At 44.0% G+C, this 22,742-nt stretch overlaps 1 protein-coding gene across 1 annotated transcript; it reads left to right on the plus strand.

The window, feature by feature from the left end:
• The first annotated feature begins 14,123 nt into the window (after nucleotides 1–14,123).
• Nucleotides 14,124–20,692, plus strand: ACOT4 (acyl-CoA thioesterase 4). Its single transcript, XM_082733522.1, has 3 exons — nucleotides 14,124–14,829; nucleotides 15,959–16,161; nucleotides 19,558–20,692. The coding sequence occupies exons 1-3, from the start codon at nucleotides 14,376–14,378 to the stop codon at nucleotides 20,161–20,163; spliced, it is 1,263 nt and encodes a 420-aa protein (XP_082589648.1). The 5' UTR covers nucleotides 14,124–14,375; the 3' UTR covers nucleotides 20,164–20,692.
• Nucleotides 20,693–22,742: the final 2,050 nt, after the last annotated feature.

Raw genomic sequence — 22,742 nt, forward strand, 5'->3', positions numbered from 1 at the left:
ATCCATGGACTTCATTCCGGGAATAAACACCCCTGTAGTTCCTGGTATGGTTCTGGGTATCGATTCCGGGAGTAAATGCCCTAACCATAGAAGCCACATACCTTGGGTCTGTGGTTATGCCCTATGAAACCAGCCTGTGAGATCAGGAGGGGTTTGCTCTCTTCGAAGGCGGCCCTGGCTGGTCAGTCTAACTTCTAATGCTTGGCATAGAATAAGGCTTTGCATAACTTTCACTTTGTCTCAGTCTCATTCCTTTGATAATGGACCCCAACACTAGCATGACCTTGCAGCTTTCTCTGTGTTACAATCTCACTGGCCACCTCTGTGTGGCCAGGCTCAACCATATGGCCTTTGCTCTATAAAAGTTAATTCTGTGAGGCAGGGACGGGTCGCCCTCTCTGTAAGAGGTGACCCTGAACGGTCGGTTTGTTTCTCAATGCTTGGCGCGAAGTAAAACTTTGCTTGACCTTCACTTTGTATCAGTATCGCTCTTTTTTTTTTTATTTTTTATTTTTTTATAAACATATATTTTTATCCCCAGGGGTACAGGTCTGTGAATCACCAGGTTTACACACTTCACAGCACTCACCAAAGCACATACCCTCCCCAATGTCCATAATCCCACCCCTTTCTCCCAACCCCCCTCCCCCCAGCAACCCTCAGTTTGTTTAGTCTCGCTCTTTTGATTAGAGACTTAACAAAATCACCCAGGTGAAAGGCCCCCTCCCTGTACCGAGAGGTAAAGAAACATTCTTATAACCAGAGATAGGGAATTTGGAGCTGAGAAGGCTGAATAAAACCAACGGTACAGGCCACTTTGAGGCAATCAAATGGGGCAAGGAACACCCCATCTGGAAGGGCCCAAGTGACTACAGGGCTGAAGGCAAACAAGCCAATCAGGTGACCCACCTCAAGATAACCATAAGCCCTAGCTGACCAATGGGCTACTTACAACCAGGCACAGCTACCAAAAAAGGAAAATTGTGTACATTCTCCTTCAGTCCCCGACCTTAACTACAGCCCATGCCCCCACCCTGTCCTGGCACAGTCTCTCCCTTTCCAACCTGCTGTTTCTTTGACATTTATTCAGTAAATTTGTCTTCGTTCTGCCTTGGGTGAATTCCTTCATGACCGGTCCGCTGGGTGTTGGCCTCCACCCCATGAGACTGTCCCACACCAACTTCAATCATTTGCTAATTACTACTTTAGCCTAAATTCTGTTCAGAACTTCTAATTTAAGCTCCCAAAGACAAGTTTTCTTTGTCCTGTCAATTCCTCACAATTGTATTGTCTCTTTGCCTAAGATGTATAAAGACTGCTTGCCATAAAAATAATTAAAAAAAAAAATACGACATCCTTGGGGTGCCTGGGTGGCTCAGTGGATTAAAGCCTCAGCCTTTTGCTCAGGTCATGATCCTGGAGTCCTGGGATTGAGCCCCACATCCAGCTCTCAGCTCAGCAGGGAGCCTGCTCCCCGCCCACACACTTCTGCCTGCCCTCTCTGCCTCCTTGTGATCTCTGTCAAAATAAATAAAATCTTTTTTTAAATGACAGCCTTAGTTATTTCTTTGGGTCTCAACTTCATTATTGGGCCTCCATGTGCACATAATAACTTTGTTTTCTTCTTTTAATTTATCTCATGACAATTTAATTTTTAGATCAACTAAGAGAACTTGAAGGGTAGAGGGAAATAATTCTTCCTTCCCTATGATGAAGTTCTAGAACCTAGGTGAGGTTCGGTGGGCTGAGGTCCGGAGCCAATGACCAAGAAGAATTCTTGAGACATCTTTGGTGCAAAATGGTGATTTATTAAATAAAGCACGGGGACAGGACCCATGGGCAGAAGAGCTGCTGCCCCAGGTTGTTGAGGGATGGCAGGTTCTGTACCTTGAGGTTGGGGGGAAGGGAAGGGGAAGGGAGGTTTCAACGGAGCTTTCATATACTAAAGAGGGCCTACAAGGTGCCTGCCTGGATACCGGAGGCCTTGTGGCTTGATCAAAATTGTCTTTAGGCCAGTCATTACCATCAAGATAGTTGGCAGATTTTTGGTGGGATGTCACAATCCTGTTACCAATCATCTTTGTTAGTGAGATTTAGGTTTAGAAGAGATTTAACTTTATTTAGGGCTGGGGAACTGAGTTATTTGCCTCTGGAAATTTGTGCTGATCAGGTAATTTCTTTGTTTGTAGATCTCTAGGACATTTGTAAACCAAGGGAGACTCCTGTCTTGCAGGATTGTGATCTCTGCAAGTTAACTACTTGTTTATCATTTATGGCAGTCAGGGGTGCCTGAGGACTGCTACACACTTTACCCAGGGGAAGTGGATGGAGAGGGGGTGCAAGGTGCCAGGTTTTGCTTTGTCTTCAGCCAGCCTCCTGCTCCCTCATCATTCCTCCCTGAACAATTTTGACCCTCAAATCTTTAAGGAAGATCTCATCTTCTGTAACTTCTTCTGCTGAATAGGGGCATGGAGCTGTCCATACCTACTTGGGTCAACAGTGATCAGTGGAGGAATGTATAAGGGAGTTAAGAAAGGTAGAGGCAGCAGAATCCAGCGCTGACAGTGAAGAAGTGTCTCTGTGCGTGGTCAGGATCATCTGTGGTGGTGAAGTCATTGCAGCAATGGAGTCTCGGCACCAAGTAGAGAAACAATGAACAAAGCAACATATTAAAATTAATAAGGTGGTAAGAATGAGAAGCCCGAAAAAGAGATTTTTAATTGTTGGCTATAGTCCTCCCTTAAAACAGGAACTTAACCAATCACAGAGAGAGAAGGATCTTGTAGAGCCTTAATCTGGGCATTCATCTCTTTTGTTAGTTCTGTGACAGTTTTGTGATAGTCTAGGATGTACACACAAAATTCTGCTTTGATAACTGCACATATGCCATCCTGTGCTGCTGTCAGGACATCTAAGGTCATCCTTTTTTGTAGGATTGCCTTGCATATCTGTGAGACTTCAGTAGTAAGTAGGGAGATGCTATTTATTGAGTGCCTTCGTAGTACATTTATTAAGGGCTTCTACATGCCACATGACATCTTCTAGTCCCACAGATGAACAAAAATGGATGTTAAGTGATCATACCATTTAAAAACTGATCGTGTCTGGGACGCCTGGGTGGCTCAGTTGGTTAAGCAGCTGCCTTCAGCTCAGGTCATGATCCCAGCGTCCTGGGATCGAGTCCCACATCGGGCTCCTTGCTCACCAGGGAGCCTGCTTCTCCCTCTGCCTCTGCCTGCCATTCTGTCTGCCTGTGCTCACTCTCTCCCCCTCTCTCTCTCTGATAAATAAATAAAATCTTTAGAAAGAAAAAAAAAATAAAAACCGATCGTGTCTATCTTTGTTTTAAATTGGGGAGATTAGTTGGAGTGGTGATGGTCTTAGTAATGCGCCCATGAATCCAGGCAAATCCTAAAGTACAGTGACCTATCCACCCTGGAGGAAGCCAGGGCCATAGCTTAGTTCCACACATCCAGTGGGTTTCATTTGGAGCTGACCATCTAATGCCAGGTCGCCTTACTCAATCAGTAGCAAACCAGCCAGTAGCCTGGAGTACTATTACTTGGAACACATTTCTAATGATAGCCATCCTAGATGTCCTGTGTTATTTGCCCAAGTATCATATGTATGATTTCTTTGTTCCCAGCATAAAACTGCCTTTTGACTGAGCTGTCCAATCGTGGGTGTGAACCACAAATATGTACCCCAGATTTGATATACATCATCCTTAGTATAGCGATAAGGAGGGTTTTGTAACTTAGGCCCATATTGGATTGGGGAGTAATGGCTTGATACCAATCCCCTTTCCTTCCAAATAGCTCCTCCATAGGCATGTAGTACCAGGAAGGCATATTTGGAGTCAGTGTTAATGTTTACTTTTAGGCTTTGGCAGTTGCAAAGTGCTAGTGAGCACTACGGCATATCTAACTTTTCTTATTCTTTTTATAAAAACTACTGTCATCAGTAAACCAACTGTCATTTGTATTTTTAACAGGGGCATCTTAAATCTGGCCAAATAGAGTAAGCAAGATCAATAACCTCTTAACAGTTTTTGCTCTCTAGAGAAAGAGGTACAATGGTCAGGTTCAGGCACAAAGGTAACTAGGTTTAAAGTCTGACAAGTTTTAAGTATTATTTCTGGCATATCTGTAAGTATAGCCCAGTATTTAATAAGCAGGCCTCCATCATCCATTGGTGGCCTTTGAATTCTAAGACAAATCTGGACCTCATGTGATGTCATTACATTCAGGGACTATTCTGCAGTGAGCTTTGAGGCTCTTTTTATGAGGAGTCATGTTCCATGTTTCGCTAAAGCATCTGTTTGCAACTGCCCCTCAACAGAGGTGGCTTCTAGGATAAATATGACTAAGGGATGAAACCAGTAAGAAGCCCTTTAAGTGGTCCAGGCTTAACAATATCCTGATTACAGAGGATCACTGGCAAGTGGGAGAAAACTTGTCAAGAGATAAGGAGAGTGCCCCATGCATCATCCAATCCCTTCATAAAGAAAGTGGGGTCATCCATTATCTCCACAAGTCCATAGTTAATACTATGGAGTATGGTATGCTGGCTTTTAGGCAATTTCATTATTCCAGCCACACACAAGGTGATAGTTAAGTTATAACTGTAGGGGAATCAATCCCATTTTTCCAGTTGTTTAATCATATGCCATGGGGTTCTGCTAATATCCCCACAAAATAAGATCAACTAAAGAAGCTATTGTGCAACTTCTCTGAAGTTTACCTCAAATTGTTTAGCTTAGGTAAACAAACATTTAAAGACAATCAAATCTAGAATTTAACATCCATAAAGGTATGTTATTAAAACATAATTTTTCTCTCTAAAATAACCCTCATTTCCAGAAATAGCCAAATCAGGTCTAATTATTTGAGAAAAAAGTCCAGTTTTAACAAACCTGGCCTAATTATTTACATAAGCTCAGCAAGAACGTGAGTGTGATCAAAATATATCTTTTAGAATCGGCTTTGCTGGAACTTTTTATAAGGAAATCTCTAGGTTGAACTTTTTTAGTAGCCTCTCCAGGCCAGAAGCCAAGCCACATACTTGCCATCAGGCATGCCTGCAATACCTGTTGATTTGGGCAAATGCCTCTTCCGGAGGTTCCCAAAGTATCCTGCCAGGAAGTGACATTCTTTACTCACCTGGTGAGATCTCTGGAACTCTGTAAGGAAGGTATCAGGCCAACAGTTCCAAAGGGCTTTATGGCTCCAGGTTTCATAAAGTCAACCTTAGTTCCTTAAAGCTGTCTGGTCTTTTCTGAGTCTATGCTCGTCTTTCTCAAACATGACATTCCAGTCAAAGCCTTGGTAAAATAACCAGTTTCCAATGCTGTCCTGTTACAAGGAGAACAGATTCTTATTGAACTTATGCAAATGACCGATTGCCGAGAAAGAAAGAATAGTTACTGAGACCTTTTGGTTTCAGAGGGTTCAGATAGAGAGAAAAGTTGAATGCTTTGATTTGTTTACAAATCAATACTTTTACATCTCTGTAAGTTACATATAACTTAAGAAAAAGTATCGCCAATCTGGAAGAGCAAATATTAGAGAACCAGCAATGTCTAAAAATAAGACAAAATATTAAGAGACACAACACTATAATCTTTTAGTTCACTTAGTCCCATGTTACTAAATCTGGTGAATGCACTTTTAGTTAGTTCTGGAAATTCTTACCCATCTCAGTTTTAGGATTTTCAAGTACATCAAATATCTGTTTGTGTCCTGAAAGTCCTTTATGTGAATCTCCTTTAAGATAAAACTCATTTTATAAAAGAATTAAAAACAATTATAAATGACAAAAACTCAAGAATGGATATGGTTAGAGCTGATGAGACGAGAGTTTACAATTTAGCTGGCAAGGAATTCAAGTTATTTCTGTGACACATAACATTTCCATAATTACAGTATCAAGCAATGATCTCTCAAAACGTTAAAACTTTAGGAAATGCATAATCTCTAGAATAATTATAGTGTTTTCCCAAATGTAACCCAAGGTTTATCATTGGTTCAGTAGTACTTCTGAGTAACTGCACCTACCAAGGAAAAGCCAGAGTTAAAGAGATTTACAACTTAAATCTTGTCAACATTTGCTAAAACCTTAGAAAGTTTTAAAACACATGCCTAATTATAATTAGGGATGTTAAACACCTGATAAAACAAAACATAGAAACTGGGTTTTCTGAACAGGCAAAGAGAAAACCATTTACATTTTCTTAACAGCAGATCAATTAATCTAAGAAAACTTTGTCCTTTGAACAGAGACAATTTCAGTCTTATACCAATGTACCTTTAAAACCCATTCATTTCAATCTTAGTCCGTCTTGACCATAGCTAAAATTCCTTTTCTGAAGAATTCCCTTCACAAACCTTCTACAATTTTCCTTTGCATTCAGGTTTTGTCCCAAGTCATTTCCTTCCAAACAACCACTTTATTTAAAACAAAATTACCTTCTCTTACCCTCAACAGAATGTACTCCCATTCCTTAACTCTTTCTTACCTATCATCTACTTTCCTACATAAAGAGTTGTTTCCCTTATTTCCATTAGTCTTAGTTATACAAAGCAGAATTTAATATTCTTAGAAATACTTTAATCTCTAGTGTAAATTAAGTATTAACCAATTGTGAACTGTTACAACAGAATTCTTCAGATGGCAAATTTATGAATCAGTTAAGTGCTAAACATGTTTATCAACAGATTTAAATACTCTTAGTTTCTTTGCAGTTAAGAAGTCAAAAGCACAAACCTACATCCAATAATTAATGACTTAGCATTTTATCCTGTTTGGTTAAGACCTAGATGTCCATAATTTAGTTCCATTTGTCATCCAACCAAAACTTTAAACTTTCAGGTTACCAAAGACTTTGAAAGCTACTTCAGCAATTACCCATTAAAACTTTGAGACAGACAATAATTAACCATCAGTTTAGTCATTTCCTTGCTAACAAATTTTAACAAATAACACATGTTTATTTGACCTTCAATAAATTTCGAAGTTTCACATTTACTGCTGATGACTTAAGACATGTCTATCTTAATTAAACCAACAAACTTAACTTAGTTCCAATATTACGTTCCACCTGGGCCCACTCCACTTTGAATGTTTACCTGAGACATGAGTGGGAAGATCTGGCGTGGGGGGTGGTGTTAGGTCTAGGGGCTGCTCTTCTTGCTCCTTGACAGTGAAGAGAGGAACCGTGGTGCAGAAAGCACCAAAGATGGTCTAGAGGTCAGGTAGGCAGGCCCCACACACGTTGGTGCAGTAACAGAGGGTGGAAACAGAGGAAACAAAGTGCTGCCAGTAGGCAGAAAAAATGATTTGTGGTTTTAGAGCTCATCAGCCCCAACAGAGGAGCAGATGCTGTGATTTCCCACCAGCGGGGGGGGGGGGGGGGGGCGTTAAGCAGTCCAAGTCGGGCCAGAGAAGACTGGGAAACTTCCCAAAACAAAGAGTTTCGGAAGCGGCTTGGGAATATTCCTTATGTCTCTGCCTCGAGTTAGACTAACCCCAGTTGGCTCCAGTTATACCCATTAACACGGGAAGTGAATGAGGGAGAAGACCCCACGTATTTTAGGAGAACAGAGAGAAATAAAGCCAGAGTCCCCTTTGCTAGGGATGGCCCAGCAACCTGGGTTTACTAGAAGGTTTATTTATATAGTTATCATCCAGTATGTCAGGAGTAAGTTTACTAGCTGACTCATTTGGGCAAACACATTCTGCAAAAGCACCTTAGTCTGGGGTCCTGGTGTAGAGCAATGAAGGCCTAGGTATCAGCAATGAAAGAATATCCTAGGTCAATTTGCCCTGTTTCCTGCAGAGGAAATCTAACTGATAGATCCCACTGAGGCCATGCAGCGTTACAGGAGCTCAGTCCTTTCCTAAATTTTGCAATCCAAATTATTTCCAGTGGGTTAAAAGGCACCCCAAGGTAGAGTCCTTGGGAACTAAAGAAGCCTACTGAGGCCATGCTCCCAGAAAAGTAAAGGTCCATCACCAAATCCCCGACTGCTGGGTGGCGTCCCACGCAAGATATGTCAGAGGTGCCCGCGTGTCAAAAGTGACCAAAGGCGTACCTCAAGATATCGCTATTGATCACTATCCTGCCTTCCCCAGGAAGGCATTCCTGCCATAAAAGGCCCTAGAAGGGTGCCGGCGTCCCTCCACTTCTCCATCACATCCTAGGCTGCTGATGGGTGCCTGGTGAATGGACCAAAACGCTGTGCCATGCCATGCCATCGTATGTCCTGAAGACTGCATACTGTTTTGCCATTTTAACCCATGGAAATACTATAAAAGTTTGGCAAGGGGAAATTACCCAATTTCACAGCTGTAAGTCGTCTGTAGAAGACACTGACAAGAAACAGTAAAGACTGAAATCCATCATGGTCTATGCGACATTCCAACACATGTGGTCCTTGCAGCCAACTTCCCTAGAAAACGGTCCCCGGTTGCACTTGAATTCAATCGGGTACTGGTTTCGGCCGGCTCCCAGTGGAGGTCTCTCGGCCAGAAGTGGCTAGACCAGGGATGTGGAAGGCATCACATTAGATCAATCAGGAGGAAACCTCACACGGGAGTCTTAAGATTGGCAGCCGTCCTGGTGACTTAGGTGTGGCTGTCCCGTGCCCAAGAGAGACAACTTTATATAAGAACAGGAATAAAGAGAGGGTATCAAGCTTCTGCGTCTTATGGCCATTCCGGCCAAGGTACTAGCTTACAGCCCAAAGGCAGATGCTCTCCTCCCCATAGAGTAGCCACAGGCTAGAGGATTACAGCCTGAGCAATTGACATGCAAGTGTTCCAATAAAACCATACTCCTTGAAAAGCCCTGAAATGAGAGTAAAGGAAAAGGAGAGAAAGTACCCACCAATTTTGCACCGAAGCTCCGAGTCCAAATGTAAAAACTCACAGCCCCACGTTGGGGCACCATATGATGAAGTTCTAGAACCTAGGTGAGGTTCGGTGGGCTGAGGTTCGGTGGGCTGAGGTCTGGAGCCGATGACCAAGAAAGAATTCTTGAGACATCTTTGGTGCAAAATGGTGGTTATTAAAGCACGAGGACGACACCCCTGGGCCCGAAGAGCTGCTGCCCCTGGTTGTTGAGGGATGGCAGGTTTTGTACTTTGAGGTTGGGGGAAGATAAGGGGAAGGGAGGGTTCAACGGAGCTTTCATATGCTAAAGAGGGCCTACAAGGTGCCTGCCAGGATACCGGAGGCCTCCGCCCGCTGCTTGATCAATGTTGTCTTTAGGCCAGTCATTACCATCAAGATAGTGGGGAGATTTTTGGTGGGATGTCACAATCCTGTTACCAATCATCTTTGTTAGTGAGATTTAGGTTTAGAAGAGATTTAACTTTATTTAGGGCTGGGGAACGGAGTTATTTGCCTCTGGAAATTTGTGCTATTGATAAGGTAACTTCTTTGTTTGTAGATCTCTAGGAGATTTGTAAACCAAGGGAGACTCCTGTCTTGCAGGATTGTGATCTCTGCAAGTTAACTACTTGTTTATCATTTATGGCAGTCAGGGGTGCCTGAGGACTGCTACACACTTTACTGAGGGGAAGCGGATGGAGAGGGGGTGTAAGGCGCCAGCTTTTGCTTTGTCTTCAGCCAGCCTCCTGCTTCCTCATCACCTACTATGTATAATTTCCTTATTTTTTTTAAACCAGTTTGAAGGGGGTGCCTGGGTGGCTCAGTGGGTTAAGCCGCTGCCTTCAGCTCAGGTCATGATTTCAGGGTCCTGGGATCGAGTCCCGCATCGGGCTCTCTGCTTGGTGGGAATCCTGCTTCTCCCTCTCCCACTCCGCCTGCTTGTGTTCCCTCTCTGGCTGTGTCTCTCTGTGTCAAATAAGTAAAATTTTAAAACGTAAATTAATAAATAAACCAGTTGGAGTGGATTTTGGTTACTTGCCATCAAAAGAAGCCCAACTACTAGAAATTCACTGACATGGCTATAGACTACTTCCTCTTCTTCTTCTTCTTCTTCTTTTTCTTTTAAAGATTTTATTTATTTGACACAGAGAGATAAATCACAAGTAGGCAGAGAGAGAGAGGAGGAAGCAGGCTCCCTGCGGAGCAGAGAGCCCGACATGGGGCTCGATCCCAGGATCCTGGGATCATGACCTGAGCTGAAGGCAGAGGCTTTAACCTACCGAGCCACCCAGGCGCCCCATGGCTATAGACTTTTTAAAAGACCAGCTGGATTCTGGAGGGAATAAAAGTTTAACTGTTAAAAATAAGGCCACTCAGGGCGCCTGGGTGGCTCAGTGGGTTAAGCTGCTGCCTTTGGCTCAGGTCATGATCTCAGGGTCCTGGGATGGAGTCCTGCATCGGGCTCTCTGCTCAGCAGGGAGCCTGCTTCCTCCTCCTCTCTCTCTCTGCCTGCCTCTCTGCCTACTTGTGATCTCTCTGTCAAATAAATAAATAAAATCTTAAAAAAAAAAAAAGGCCATTCAAGTATAGCATTAGGGAAAAATAAAAGAGAGAAAAATGTAATAATAATCATACATAGGAGAAGGTATTCCTTAGCTTAACACAAAATCCAGACTTGTTAAAAAGAAAAACAACAGGCCTAAAACGGTGTCACTGAGTTACCAAACCCGGGGCTCAATACCTAACCTAATGGCAATTCCAACCTCCCCCAGATAGCAGTCCCAACTGGTCAGTCAGGAATTTTCTGATCAATTTGAGTGAGGAATCTGTCACAAGGCCTTTCCCCAGAGGAAGATGAGATACTCTGCATCATAAAACTCCCTGATCTTCCCTCCTAAGGAAGGGCCTGCCTGAAGCAATCCTTTCTTTTCTTTTGCTAATATCTTCTTATTCCACCCCCCTTTCTAGGAAAAGCCTTCCATTTTGTACAAATCCTTTGAACTCCCCTCTACTTCTTAGATGGGATGCTGCCCAATTTATGGATCATGCTTAGTAAAGTCACTAGATCTTCAAGTTTCTGGGATGCCTGGGGACTCAATTGGCTAAGCCTCTGTCTTAAGCTCAGGTCATGATCCCAGGGTTCTGGGATCAAGTGTTGCATTAGTCTGCTGCTTCCTCCGCTTGCCCTGCTTGTGCTTGCCTGTTTTCTCTTGGAAGAGTGAGTTAGCATAAGAATGGCCATCCTGAAGGCCAGAAAGCCATTTTACTGAGCAGCTTAACCCACTGAGCCACCCAGGCACCCCTCAAATAAATAAAATCTTTAAAAAAAAAAAAAGAAAGAAAAAAGAAAAAGAAAATGCTATATAAACCCTTGGCTTTGAGTGCTCGAGGTCCTTGTTGAAACCTGCAGCGCTGGGCAGATACTTGGACCCCAGCTAGCTGGAAATAAACCTCGCTGTGTGACTTGCATTATCAAGAGTGTTCTCTGTCTAGGGGCGCCTGGGTGGCTCAGTGGTTTGGGCTGCTGCCTTCGGCTCGGGTCATGATCTCAGGGTCCTGGGATCGAGCCCCGCATCGGGCTCCCTGCTCCGCAGGAAGCCTGCTTCCCCCTCTCTCTCTCTCTCTGTGCCTGCCTCTCTGCCTACTTGTGATCTCCCTCTGTCAAATAAATAAATAAAATCTTTAAAAAAAAAAAAAAAGAGTGTTCTCTGTCTAATTGAGGGGTGGTCGACTCCCGTACCCTAACACACACACACTCTCTCTCTCTGACAAACAAATAAATAAATAGAATCCTTAAAAAAAGGGTTCTTCAAATTGCTTTGAAAATTTTTTTTTAAGATTTTATTTATTTATTTGACAGACAGAGATCAGAAGTAGGCAGAGAGAGAGAGAGAGAGAGAGAGGAGGAAGCAGGCTCTCCGCAGAGTGGACAGCCCGATGCGGGGCTCGATCCCAGGATCCTGGGATCATGACCTGAGCCGAAGGCAGAGGCTTTAACCCACTGAGCCACCCAGGCGCCCCTGAATTTTTGTTTTTTACACTGTAAAGGAAAAGACCAAGAGATTTAACATCATAAAATGTGAAGTTATAACAAAAGAAAATTTAAAAATAAGTTGCAGAATAGAAGAAAATACAACACAAAATCGACAGGTGACAGACAAAGGCCTTCTACAAACCAATAAGAAATTTGGCCAAAAGATGTAAAGTGACACTTTCTGAAGGTAAAATACAAATTGATAATAAAAGTAGGAAATAGGGGCCCCTGGGGGGCTCAGTGGGTTAAGCCTCTGCCTTCCGCTCGGGTCATGGTCTCAGGGTCCTGGGATCGAGCCCCACGTGGGGCTCTCTGCTCGGTGGGGAGCCTGCTTCCCCCTCTCCTTCTGTCTACTTGTGTGTCTCTCTGTCAAATAAATAAAATCTTAAAGAAAAAAAAAAGTAGGAAATAATACTGGCACAACTTGATGGACCAAATTCATAACCTGTCTTCTCCCCAATTCCTTTAAATGAAAGAAAAGACACTTTTTTTTTTCTTTAAAGTTTTTAAAGGTACATACTCTCCACGCAATGTGGTCTCTAAACACAAGCCCAGTCCTTCCCAGGGTGCTTGTTTTGTTTGTTTGTTTGTTTGTTTGTTGTTTTTTAAGATTTTATCCATTTGACAGAGAGAGATCAGAAGGAGAGAGAGAGAGAGAGAGATCAGAAGTAGAGAGAGAGAGAGAAGAGGAAGCAGGCTCCCTGCTGAGCAGAGAGCCGGAAGCGGGGCTCGATTCCAGGACCCCAGGATCATGACCTGAGCTGAAGGCAGGGGCTTTAACCCACTGAGCCACCCAGGCAACCTAGTGAGAGACTTTTACTATGTTACAAACAAGAACTCTGAAACCCAGAGAAATTGAAAAAAACAAAAATAAACAAACAAACAAACAAAAACCCAAAAAACACTTGATGCGGGCTACAGAACTAGGTAAAGCCAGAGTCAGAACTCTGATTACACTTCGCCACAATGCTGCCGCTCACCCTTGAGTCCCACATTTGGAGTCAGTCAAGGCTCTGTCACTTATTAGATCACTTCAGGGGCTTAATATTCTCCAAGCCTCAAGATCCTCCTCAGCCATATTCGAAAAAAGACTCCCAGCTTCTGGTGAACGTATTGAATTTTGCATGTAAAGCATTTGGTACTGATAAAAGAGTAGCTATTGTTATTGTATGTAAAAAGAAAACACTGGGCATCTCTGAACATTATATCTGTACTGCTTCTAGGGTCACATTCAAAAGATTGACTTTTAGTATCTACTAAGGCTAAACATATGCATTCCCTATTATACGGCAATTCCACTCTCAGATATATACCCCAATTGAAATGCACACTTATGGGGCGCCTGGGTGGCTCAGTGGGTTAAGCCGCTGCCTTCGGCTCAGGTCATGATCTCAGGGTCCTGGGATCGAGTCCCGCATCGGGCTCTCTGCTCAGCGGGGAGCCTGCTTCCTCCTCTCTCTCTCTCTCTGCCTACTTGTGATCTCTCTCTGTCAAATAGATGAATAAAATCTTTAAAAAAAAAAAAAAAGAAAGAAAGAAATGCACACTTATGTTCATCAAAAGAAGGTTCTTGAATGTTCATAGCACTATAGTCCCAATCTGAGAACTGTCAAATGCCCATTGGTAGTGAAGTTGACAAACACTTGCCCTATCACAAAATGGAACAACACTTAGCAATGATAATAAATGATGTACAACTGTACCCAACAAGACACAGGGATCTCAGAAACAATGTCGAGGGAAGGCGGACAGACACCGAAGACGACGCACTGATGGACTCATTCCCATAAAATAGCTCATTTTGTTGGAAGAGGACAGAGTAACTTTGGGGACAGGGGAAATGCCCGGAGCAGAAATGAGGGTGGCTCCTGTCTTGCTGGGAATGAGGCTTCTGGGTTTCTGTGCTTGATTACAAAAGTATGTTCCCGTTGTAAAAATTCATTGGACTGCACGCTTAGGGTCTGCGCAATTTTTGTACGTATGTTATAAACCACTAAAAGTTTAAAAAAAAAAAATTGCCCTTTTCCGTGGAGGGCAAATTCTTGGAATTCTGCCTACTGGTTTAGTTCTGGTTTCACCACGAATCGATTACCCAGAGTCGATTACCCAATTTTGACTCCCAAGGCAGACAACCGCCCGAGGGAGGGCGGCATTCCGGAGGCGGGTTCAGGACCACGCCCAGTGTTCAGCCCGTTACGCGCGCCCCACGCGGACTGGGAGGACGAGCCGCCGCTTTTACTTGAGGCGAGTCCCGGCTGCGCAAGCCCCGGGATCTGAAAGTGCCCAGACTCCTCCTGACGCCGCTCCACCACCCACTGTTCCTGCGCCAGTGGACGCCTGACCCGGTCGGGCCTGCGAAGCGCACTCGGCCGCGCCGGACCAGACATCGGCCGGGAGCGATCTGCGCCTTTTCTGCTCCAGGTCCGGGCGGCAGCCGCCCGCAGCCGGGATGGTGACGGTGGTCCTAGAGCCACCGGGCCGCTGCAGCTGGGACAAGCCCGTGCGCGTGATCGTGCACGGCCTGGCCCCGCGACAGCCCGTCACGCTGCGCGCGTCCCTGCGCGACGAGAAGGGCGCGCTCTTCCGGGCCCACGCGCGGTACGAAGCCGACGCCGGCGGCCTCCTGGACCTGGAGCGCGCGCCCGCGCTGGGCGGCAGCTTCGTGGGGCTCGAGCCCATGGGGCTGCTCTGGGCCATGGAGCCGGATAAGCCGCTTTGGCGATTTATGAAGCGGGACGTGCAGACGCCCTTCGCCGTGGAGCTGGAGGTGCTCGACGGGCACGAGCCCGACGCGGGTCGTGTCCTGGGCCGGACGGTGCACGAGCGCGAGTTCCTGCGGCCGGGCGTGCGGCGGGAGCCGGTGCGCGTGGGCCGGGTGCGCGCCACGCTCTTCCTGCCCCCTGGTGAGTGTGGGGTCCTAGGGGGCGCGCGGCTGGGTGTCCTGGCATCCGGTGATTTCCGGTACAGGCAGAATTAGGACAGAGAAGCTGACAATGAGGAAGCCAGTAGCCAAACAACCAAACTGGAGTATTTTGACGTGTTGGCCTCTGTTATGCGTTTTGCTTGCATTATATCGTTTATTCTCCATAATATCTCAATGAGGTGAGTACTGTTACTCCGCAGGCTCAAGAAAAGGGGTGTCAGGATGGGTAGGTATGTGGGCCACTTTGTTATCAATAAACTACAGATCTCATCAACCCTATCAATCAAGAAAGCTATTGTCTCGTCACCGCTCTGTAGTGCCCTGGGAACACTGGGCATCCTCTCCACTTCTTCATGCCTCACTGTACCACGGATTACACTTCAGACTCTACCGACTTTCTCACCTGAAACCATCTCTGGATATTTATTTTTCTTTCCTCTCTCTAAATAGACATCTGAAATATCGGTAGACACACACACAAAGCCAAGGGTCAGTGCAACACAACCTAAAGCTTTATTTCAAGATTCCTGATTTTATGTCCAGTCCCCTAACAACACTATGAATCAACACCATCTAGTCTAAACTTTTTTTTTTAATCTTTTTTTTTTTTTAATTTATTTATTTGAGAGACAGACAGTGAGAAAGAGCATGAGTGAGGAGAAAGTCAGAGGGAGAAGCAGACTCCCCGTGGAGCTGGGCGCCTGATGCGGGACTAGATCCCAGGACTCCAGGATCATGACCTGAGCCGAAGGCAGTCGTCCAACCAACTGAGCCACCCAGGTGTCCCGAATCAACACCATCTAAAACGTGAAATCCCTCCTTCCATGATGTAGTCAGTGATGAAAGACTTTATTACTCTCCTCGATAACTAAAGAGTCTTAGAACCTTGTAGATAATTTATAGAATCATATGGAGGATAAACTCACTGATGTGAAGGTACCTTGTAGATTTTCCTTCTAAGGTATTTGTATTCCTTTTGCATAGTAACTCAGGGAACTGTGTCTTTTTCCCTATGATTCATAGGAACCCACTAAATAGAAAGATCTCTAAAAGGAAAGCAAATTATTTAAATTATATAATACCCTTCCCTTATATTGTTCTCTTTCTAGGACCTGGACCTTTCCCAGGGATCATTGACATCTTTGGATTTGGAGGGGGCCTGTTGGAATATCGAGCAAGCCTTTTGGCTGGTCATGGTTTTGCCACATTGGCTCTAGCTTATTATAACTTCGAAGATCTCGCCAAGGAAATTGACAGCATACACCTGGAGTACTTCGAAGAAGCCCTGTGCTACATGCTTCAACATTCCAAGGTTCTTCTAATGTCCTTTATTGTATCATTCTCTCTAGAAATACATCCAGAGAGGTTGCCACTTTGCACTCACCTGTGCCAGGTCCCCTGTTGCTGCTGGACTCTCTTTTCACAGAGATTTCTTTTGGAGACTTCCTTGGCTTCAGGTGCCTAATCACACTTTCTCTGTCAGATGGCTTAGTAAGGCAGAATTAATCATAAAAATCCATGTGAGGTTTTATATATTTAAAGGAATTATTCGGGAACTTGCATTTGTTATGCAAAATGACTTTCTTTTTTTTTTTTTTTTTTTTAAAGATTTTATTTATTTATTTGACAGAGAGAAATCACAAGTAGATGGAGAGGCAGGCAGAGAGAGAGAGAGGGAAGCAGGCTCCCTGCTGAGCAGAGAGCCCGATGCGGGACTCGATCCCAGGACCCTGAGATCATGACCTGAGCCGAAGGCAGCGGCTTAACCCACTGAGCCACCCAGGCGCCCCGCAAAATGACTTTCTAATTTGTTAATTCTACATGCCTTTTTAAAAAGACTTTATTTATTTATTTGACACACAGAGAGCATAAGTAGGCAGAGTGGCAGGTAGAGGGAGAGAGAGAAGCAGGCTCCTCACTGAGTAGGAAGCCTGATGCAGGACTCGATCCCAGGACCCTGGGGTCATGACCTGAGCCAAAGGCAACCCCTTAACCAACTGAGCCACCCAGGCATCCCTTTACATGCCTTTTTTAAAAAAGATTGATTTATTCATTTGAGAAAGAAAGCATGAGCAGAGAGAAGAGGCAGAGAGAGGGAGAGGCAGACTCCTTGCTGAGCAGGGGAGCCCCATCCCAGGACCCTGACATCATTAGCAGAGCTGAAGGCAGACACTTAACAGGCTACCCAGGCACCCCTACATGTTTTTAAAATTTTTAAAATTTTGGGGCGCCTGGGTGGCTCAGTGGGTTGAGCCGCTGCCTTCGGCTCGGGTCATGATCTCAGGGTCCTGGGATCGAGCCCCACATCGGGCTCTCTGCTCAGCGGGGAGCCTGCTTCCTCTCTCTCTCTCTGCCTGCCTCTCTGCCTACTTGTGGTCTCTCTCTGTCAAATAAATAAATAAAATCTTTAAAACAAACAAAAAATTTTAAAATTTTATTTATATATATATTTTTTTAAATAAGATTTTATTTATTTATTTGACAGAGACAGCGAGAGAGGGAATACAAGCAGGGGGAGTGGGAGAAGGAGAAGCAGGCTTCCCACAGAGCAAGGAGCCCAATGTGTGGCTTGATCCCAAGACTCTGGGATCACGACCCGATCTGAAGGCAGATGCCTAACAACTGAGCCACCCGGTAGCCCCTAATTTTTTAAATTGTAATTTCAGTATAGTTAACATACAGTGTTATGTTAGTTTCAGGTGTACAGTATAGGGAGTCTACAGCTCTTCACAAGTACAATCCTTAATCCCCATCACCTATTTAATCCATCCCCCATCCACCTCCCCTCTGGTAACCATCAGTTTGTTCTCTAGAATTAAGTCTGTTTCTTGATTTCTCTCTCTTTTTTTTTTCCCTTTCTTCATTTGTTTTGTTTCTTAAATTCCACATGAGTGAAATCATTGTATTTGTCATTCTCTAACTTATTTCACTTAGCCTTATACTCTGTAGTTCTATCTTATTGCAAATGGCAAGATTTCATTCTTTTTTTTTTTTTAGTTTATTCTTTTTTTATGGCTGAATAATATTCCTGTGTGTGTGTGTGTGTGTGTGTGAGAGAGAGAGAGAGAGACATCTTTATCCATTCATCTGTTGATGCACACTTAGGCTGCTTCCATATCTTGGCTATTGTAAATAATGCTACAATAAACAGAGGGCTGCATGCATCTCTTTGAGTTAGTGTTTTTGTATTTTGGGGGTAAATACCCAGTAGTGTGATTACTGGATTGGAGGATAGTTTTATTTTTAACTTTTGAGGAACCTCTATACTATTTTTCCCAGAGGCTGCACCAGTTTGCATTCCCACCAACAGTACATGAGTGTTCCTTTTTCTCCACATCCTCGCCCACACTTGCTTCTTGTGTTGTTGATTTTAGCCATTCTGATGGGTGTGAGGCACTAATTGTAGTTTTGATTTGCATGTACCTGATGATGAGTAATGTTGAACATCTTTTTTAAAAGATTTTTTTAAAAAGTTGAGAGAGAGAGAGAGAGAGTGCATGCAAGAGTGAAATGAGCAGGGGGAGGGGCAAAGGGAGAGGGAGAAGCAGGCTCCCCTCTGAGCAGGGAGCCTGAAGCAAGGCTCAGTCCCAGGACCCTGAGATCATGACCTGAGCCAAGATCAAGAGTTGGACACTTAACCCACTGAACCACCCAGGGGCCTTGGGTGTTGAGTTTTGTAAGTTCTTTTTAAATTTTGGATGCTAACACTTTATCAGATATGTCATTTGCAAATATCTTTTCCCATTCCTTAGGTTGTCTTTTAGTTTTGTTGATTTTTTACTTTTCTGTGCAGACTCTGATTTTTTAATCTTTAATTTTCTTTTCTTTTTTTTAAAGAGTTTATTTATTTATTTGACAGAGATCACAGGCAGGCAGAGAGAGAGGTAGAAGCAGGTTCCCCACTGAGCAGAGCGCCCGATGCGGGGCTCGATCCCAGGACCTGGGATCATGACCTGAGCCGAAGGCAGAGGCTTTAACCCACCAAGCCACCCAGGCGCCCCTAATCTTTAATTTTCTGATATCAGTGTGTTCTCAGATTTTGATCAGAACTTGCTCACGTATTCCAGAAGCTAAAAACTACTTAATTTGATCTGAAGTCTTACTTGGTTTCTGTAATCATTTGCCAGTGTATGTAGATGAGGTCAGATGAGTCATTCACTTAGAACAGAACTTGGTTCCACACAGTTAGATACATTGGCCCATTGAGACTTAGATCATGCCCGCCTGAATGAGGACCTGAACTTGACAGGCTCCATGACTCAGCATTCTCTAGCGGTTGATAGTCTGGAACATTTGTAATAAATACCCAGACTTGCCAGGGAGTTCACAATTCATTTGCCATGTGTTCACTCAGATATTTTTTATGTGGGAAGAAACTCCTGTCAGCTGAGCTTGATAACCTTGTGGCCAACTCACAAATTAAAGTTAGCATCTCTCGTTATGTTAAAATGTTTTAATAGTTAATACCTTTATTTTATAATCCTAAGATTAAGAGTCCTGTATGCTACCAACTGAGCCAACCAAGAGCTCCATACTTTTTTTCTGTCAGCCTCTAAAGGAATGGCTACTTCCCAGCCCCCATTTTGCCTCTACCCTCAGCTTAACTCAGACCCAAAGTATCAACACTCATTAGTGAACCTATTCCCATCACTGTAGAACATTTTTCTATGACATGTGTTCTTGACTCTTCTTTCTTCTTGCCTTCCAGGTGAAGGGCCCAGGCATTGGGCTTCTGGGCTTTTCTTTAGGGGCTGATATTTGTCTTTCTATGGCCTCATGTTTGAAAAACATCTCAGCCACAGTTTCCATCAACGGATCTGGGTTCAGTGGAAACAGACCCATACAGTACAAGCAGATGTGCATCCCACCATTGAACCATGATTTTAGAAGACTCAAGGTAGCCTTCTCAGGCCTCCTGGACATTGTGGATATACGAAATGATGTTATAGGAAGGCATGAGAACCCCAGCATGATTCCAATAGAGAAAGCCCAGGGGCCCATCCTCTTCATCGTTGGTCAGGATGACCATAACTGGAGGAGTGAGTTATATGCCCAAATAGCCTCTGAACGGTTACAGGCCCATGGAAAGGAAAAACCCCAGATCCTCTCTTATCCTGGGACTGGGCATAATATTGAACCTCCTTACTTCCCCCTATGCCCCGCTTCTGTGCACAAATTACTGAACAAACCTATAATGTGGGGTGGGGAGCCCAGGGCTCATGCTAGGGCTCAGGAAGATTCATGGAAACAAATTCTAACCTTTTTCTGCAAACATCTTGGAAGTACCCAGAATATAGCTTCCCCAAAATTGTAATGTGTTGGTCTGTTACTGACATGAGAAATTCAAGGTCAGACTCTGGTTTTCAGTAATCATATGTGTATCAGTTGTCCCCTGGATGATGTTAAATTCATGTCGTGGGTATTAATGATGTACTTTAGGTAAAAATTTTAATACATTATGTTTTCATTAATTTTACCAATGTAACACATGCTTATTACAGAAGATTCAGTGAGGTATACAACACAAAGAGTAAAAAGCATCCCATCTGTTAAAATTTGTATTTTCTTTTAGATTTTACTTAACATTTTAAGCCATGGATGAAATTTAAAGTTGAACAAATGCTAGGTTACTTTTCTTTTTTAAAGAATGACTGTGGGAGGGCGCCTGCGTGGCGCAGTGGGTTAAGCCTCTGCCTTCGGCTCAGGTCATGATCTCAGGGTCCTGGGATGGAGTCCCACACTAGGCTCTCTGCTTAGTGGGGAGCCTGCTTCTCCCTCTCTCTCTGCCTACTTGTGATCTCTCTCTGTCAAATAAATAAATAAAAATCTTAAAAAAAAAAAAAGAATCACTGTGGGAGAATTGCCATTCAGTGTTTGTTACTGGTTCGAATACTGGTAGCAGGGTAAAATTTTCATCGGCCAAACCTTACAGAGAAGTGTTGGTATAAGGAAGCCAGGCTGACCTTTTCCTCATGGAGATCAGAGAAGAATGCCTTGAGAGGAGGAGTTAGGGTAAAGAAGGGGAGCATCTCTAGAATAGTTAAGTCTAAACTCTGTTTCAATGATGAATGACCATGACTTATTTTCCTTCTTCCTGGGTTTAAGAATAGACTTTGGAAAAGCATAGTGTGACATTCTTAGTGGCCTCATTGCTCCTTTTCTTTGAGGGCCACAAAGCATTGCATAAGTGTATCTAAAGAGATAAAAGTTGACGGTTCTAAAATTGACAAAGACATCAAGCCACATGCAATTCAAGAAGCATGTCTTAGCTTGCGCTGCTATAACAAAATACCATAGACTGCTGGCTGAAACAACAGACATTTCTTTTTTTCTGGAGGCTTGGAAGTCCAAGATCAAGATTCCAGCAGATTCAGTTCCTGGTAATGGACTTTCCCTGGCTTACAGATGGCTGCCTTCTCCCCATGTCCTCCTGTGACAAAGAAAGAGAGCACTGGCTTCTCTACCTCTTTTTATAAGGGCACTAATTCCATCATGGTGGGGGGCTCACTCTCATGCTTTCGGGTAAACCTAATAACATCCCAAAGGCTCCACCTTCAAATGCCACCACATTGTGGGTTGGGATTTAAAAATACGAATTTTGAGGGGCGCCTGGGTGGCTCAGTGGGTTAAGCCTCTGCCTTCGGCTCAGGTCATGATCCCAGGGGCCTAGGATCGAGTCCTGCATAGGGCTCTCTGCTCAGCAGGGAGCCTGCTTCTCCTCATCTCTATCTCTGTCTGTCTCTCTGCCTATTTGTGATATCTCTCTCTGTCAAATAAATAAATAAAATCTTTAAAAAAAATATGAATTTTGAGGTGACGCATTCAGTTCATAACAACAATAAACTTAAAGCAAGTATAAAGAATAGCATAACTATCACAGAAAAATTATCTGTAGCAGTTTATAACACAGCCATGAACCCTTTGGCATTTATTCCACCAAGAGGTGGAAGACCCGATACTCTTCTCTCAAATCTGGATGAGCTTCCATTTCAGTCAGATGTGTTGAGCTTAACTAGTAGTATGTCACTTCAGAGGCTAGATCATAAAATGCTCTGAAGATCCCACCTTTTCAGGGTGCCTGGGTGGCTCAGTGCGTTAAAGCCTCTGCCTTCGGCTCAGGTCATGATCCCAGAGTCCTGGGATCGAGCCCCTCATCAGGCTCTCTGCTTAGCAGGGAGCCTGCTCCCCCCTCACCCCCGGCTGCCTCTCTGCCTACTTGTGATCTCTCAAATAAATAAATAAATAAATAAATAAATAAGATCCCACCTTTTCTACTGGGAACATTTGCTTTTGGAGCCCTGAGGCACCTTAGGAAGTCTGACTACTTTGAGGCCGTGATAATGTAAGGAAGCCAAAAAATATATGGAGAGGCCAACTGTAGACCAGCCTTCGAGTTATTTCCACCCAGGCACCAGACATGTGAGTGAAAACCCCCAGATTTTTCTAGGTCCTAGCCATTTATAATCTTCCCCAGCAAAGGCTTCAGATATCTGAAGCTGAGAAGAATTGTACCTTTCAAGCCATGTCCAAATTGTATATCTGTGAGCAAATGATTGTTATTTTAAAACATTGTGTGGCAGTGTTTTGGGGTTATGTTTCAGTTAGCTATTATTGTGAACAAACTACCTCAAAAACATGGTGGCTTAAAACAGTAACTAGTTGGGGTGCCTGGGTGTCTCAGTTGGTTGAGCACCCAACTCTTGATTTCAGTTCAAGTCCTGATCTCGGGGCCATGAGACCAAGCAATTGTCTGACTCCACACCAAGCATGGAACCTACTTAACATTCTGTCTCCCTCTCTCTCTGCCTCTCCCCACTCTCACTAAAAAAAGGTGGGTGGGCAGACAGTTACATAGTAACTCTTTATTTTTCTCACTCACATAGCAGGGAGGTT

The sequence above is a fragment of the Mustela nivalis genome (assembly GCF_964662115.1).
Source record: "Mustela nivalis genome assembly, chromosome: 6".
Taxonomy (NCBI): domain Eukaryota; kingdom Metazoa; phylum Chordata; class Mammalia; order Carnivora; family Mustelidae; genus Mustela; species Mustela nivalis.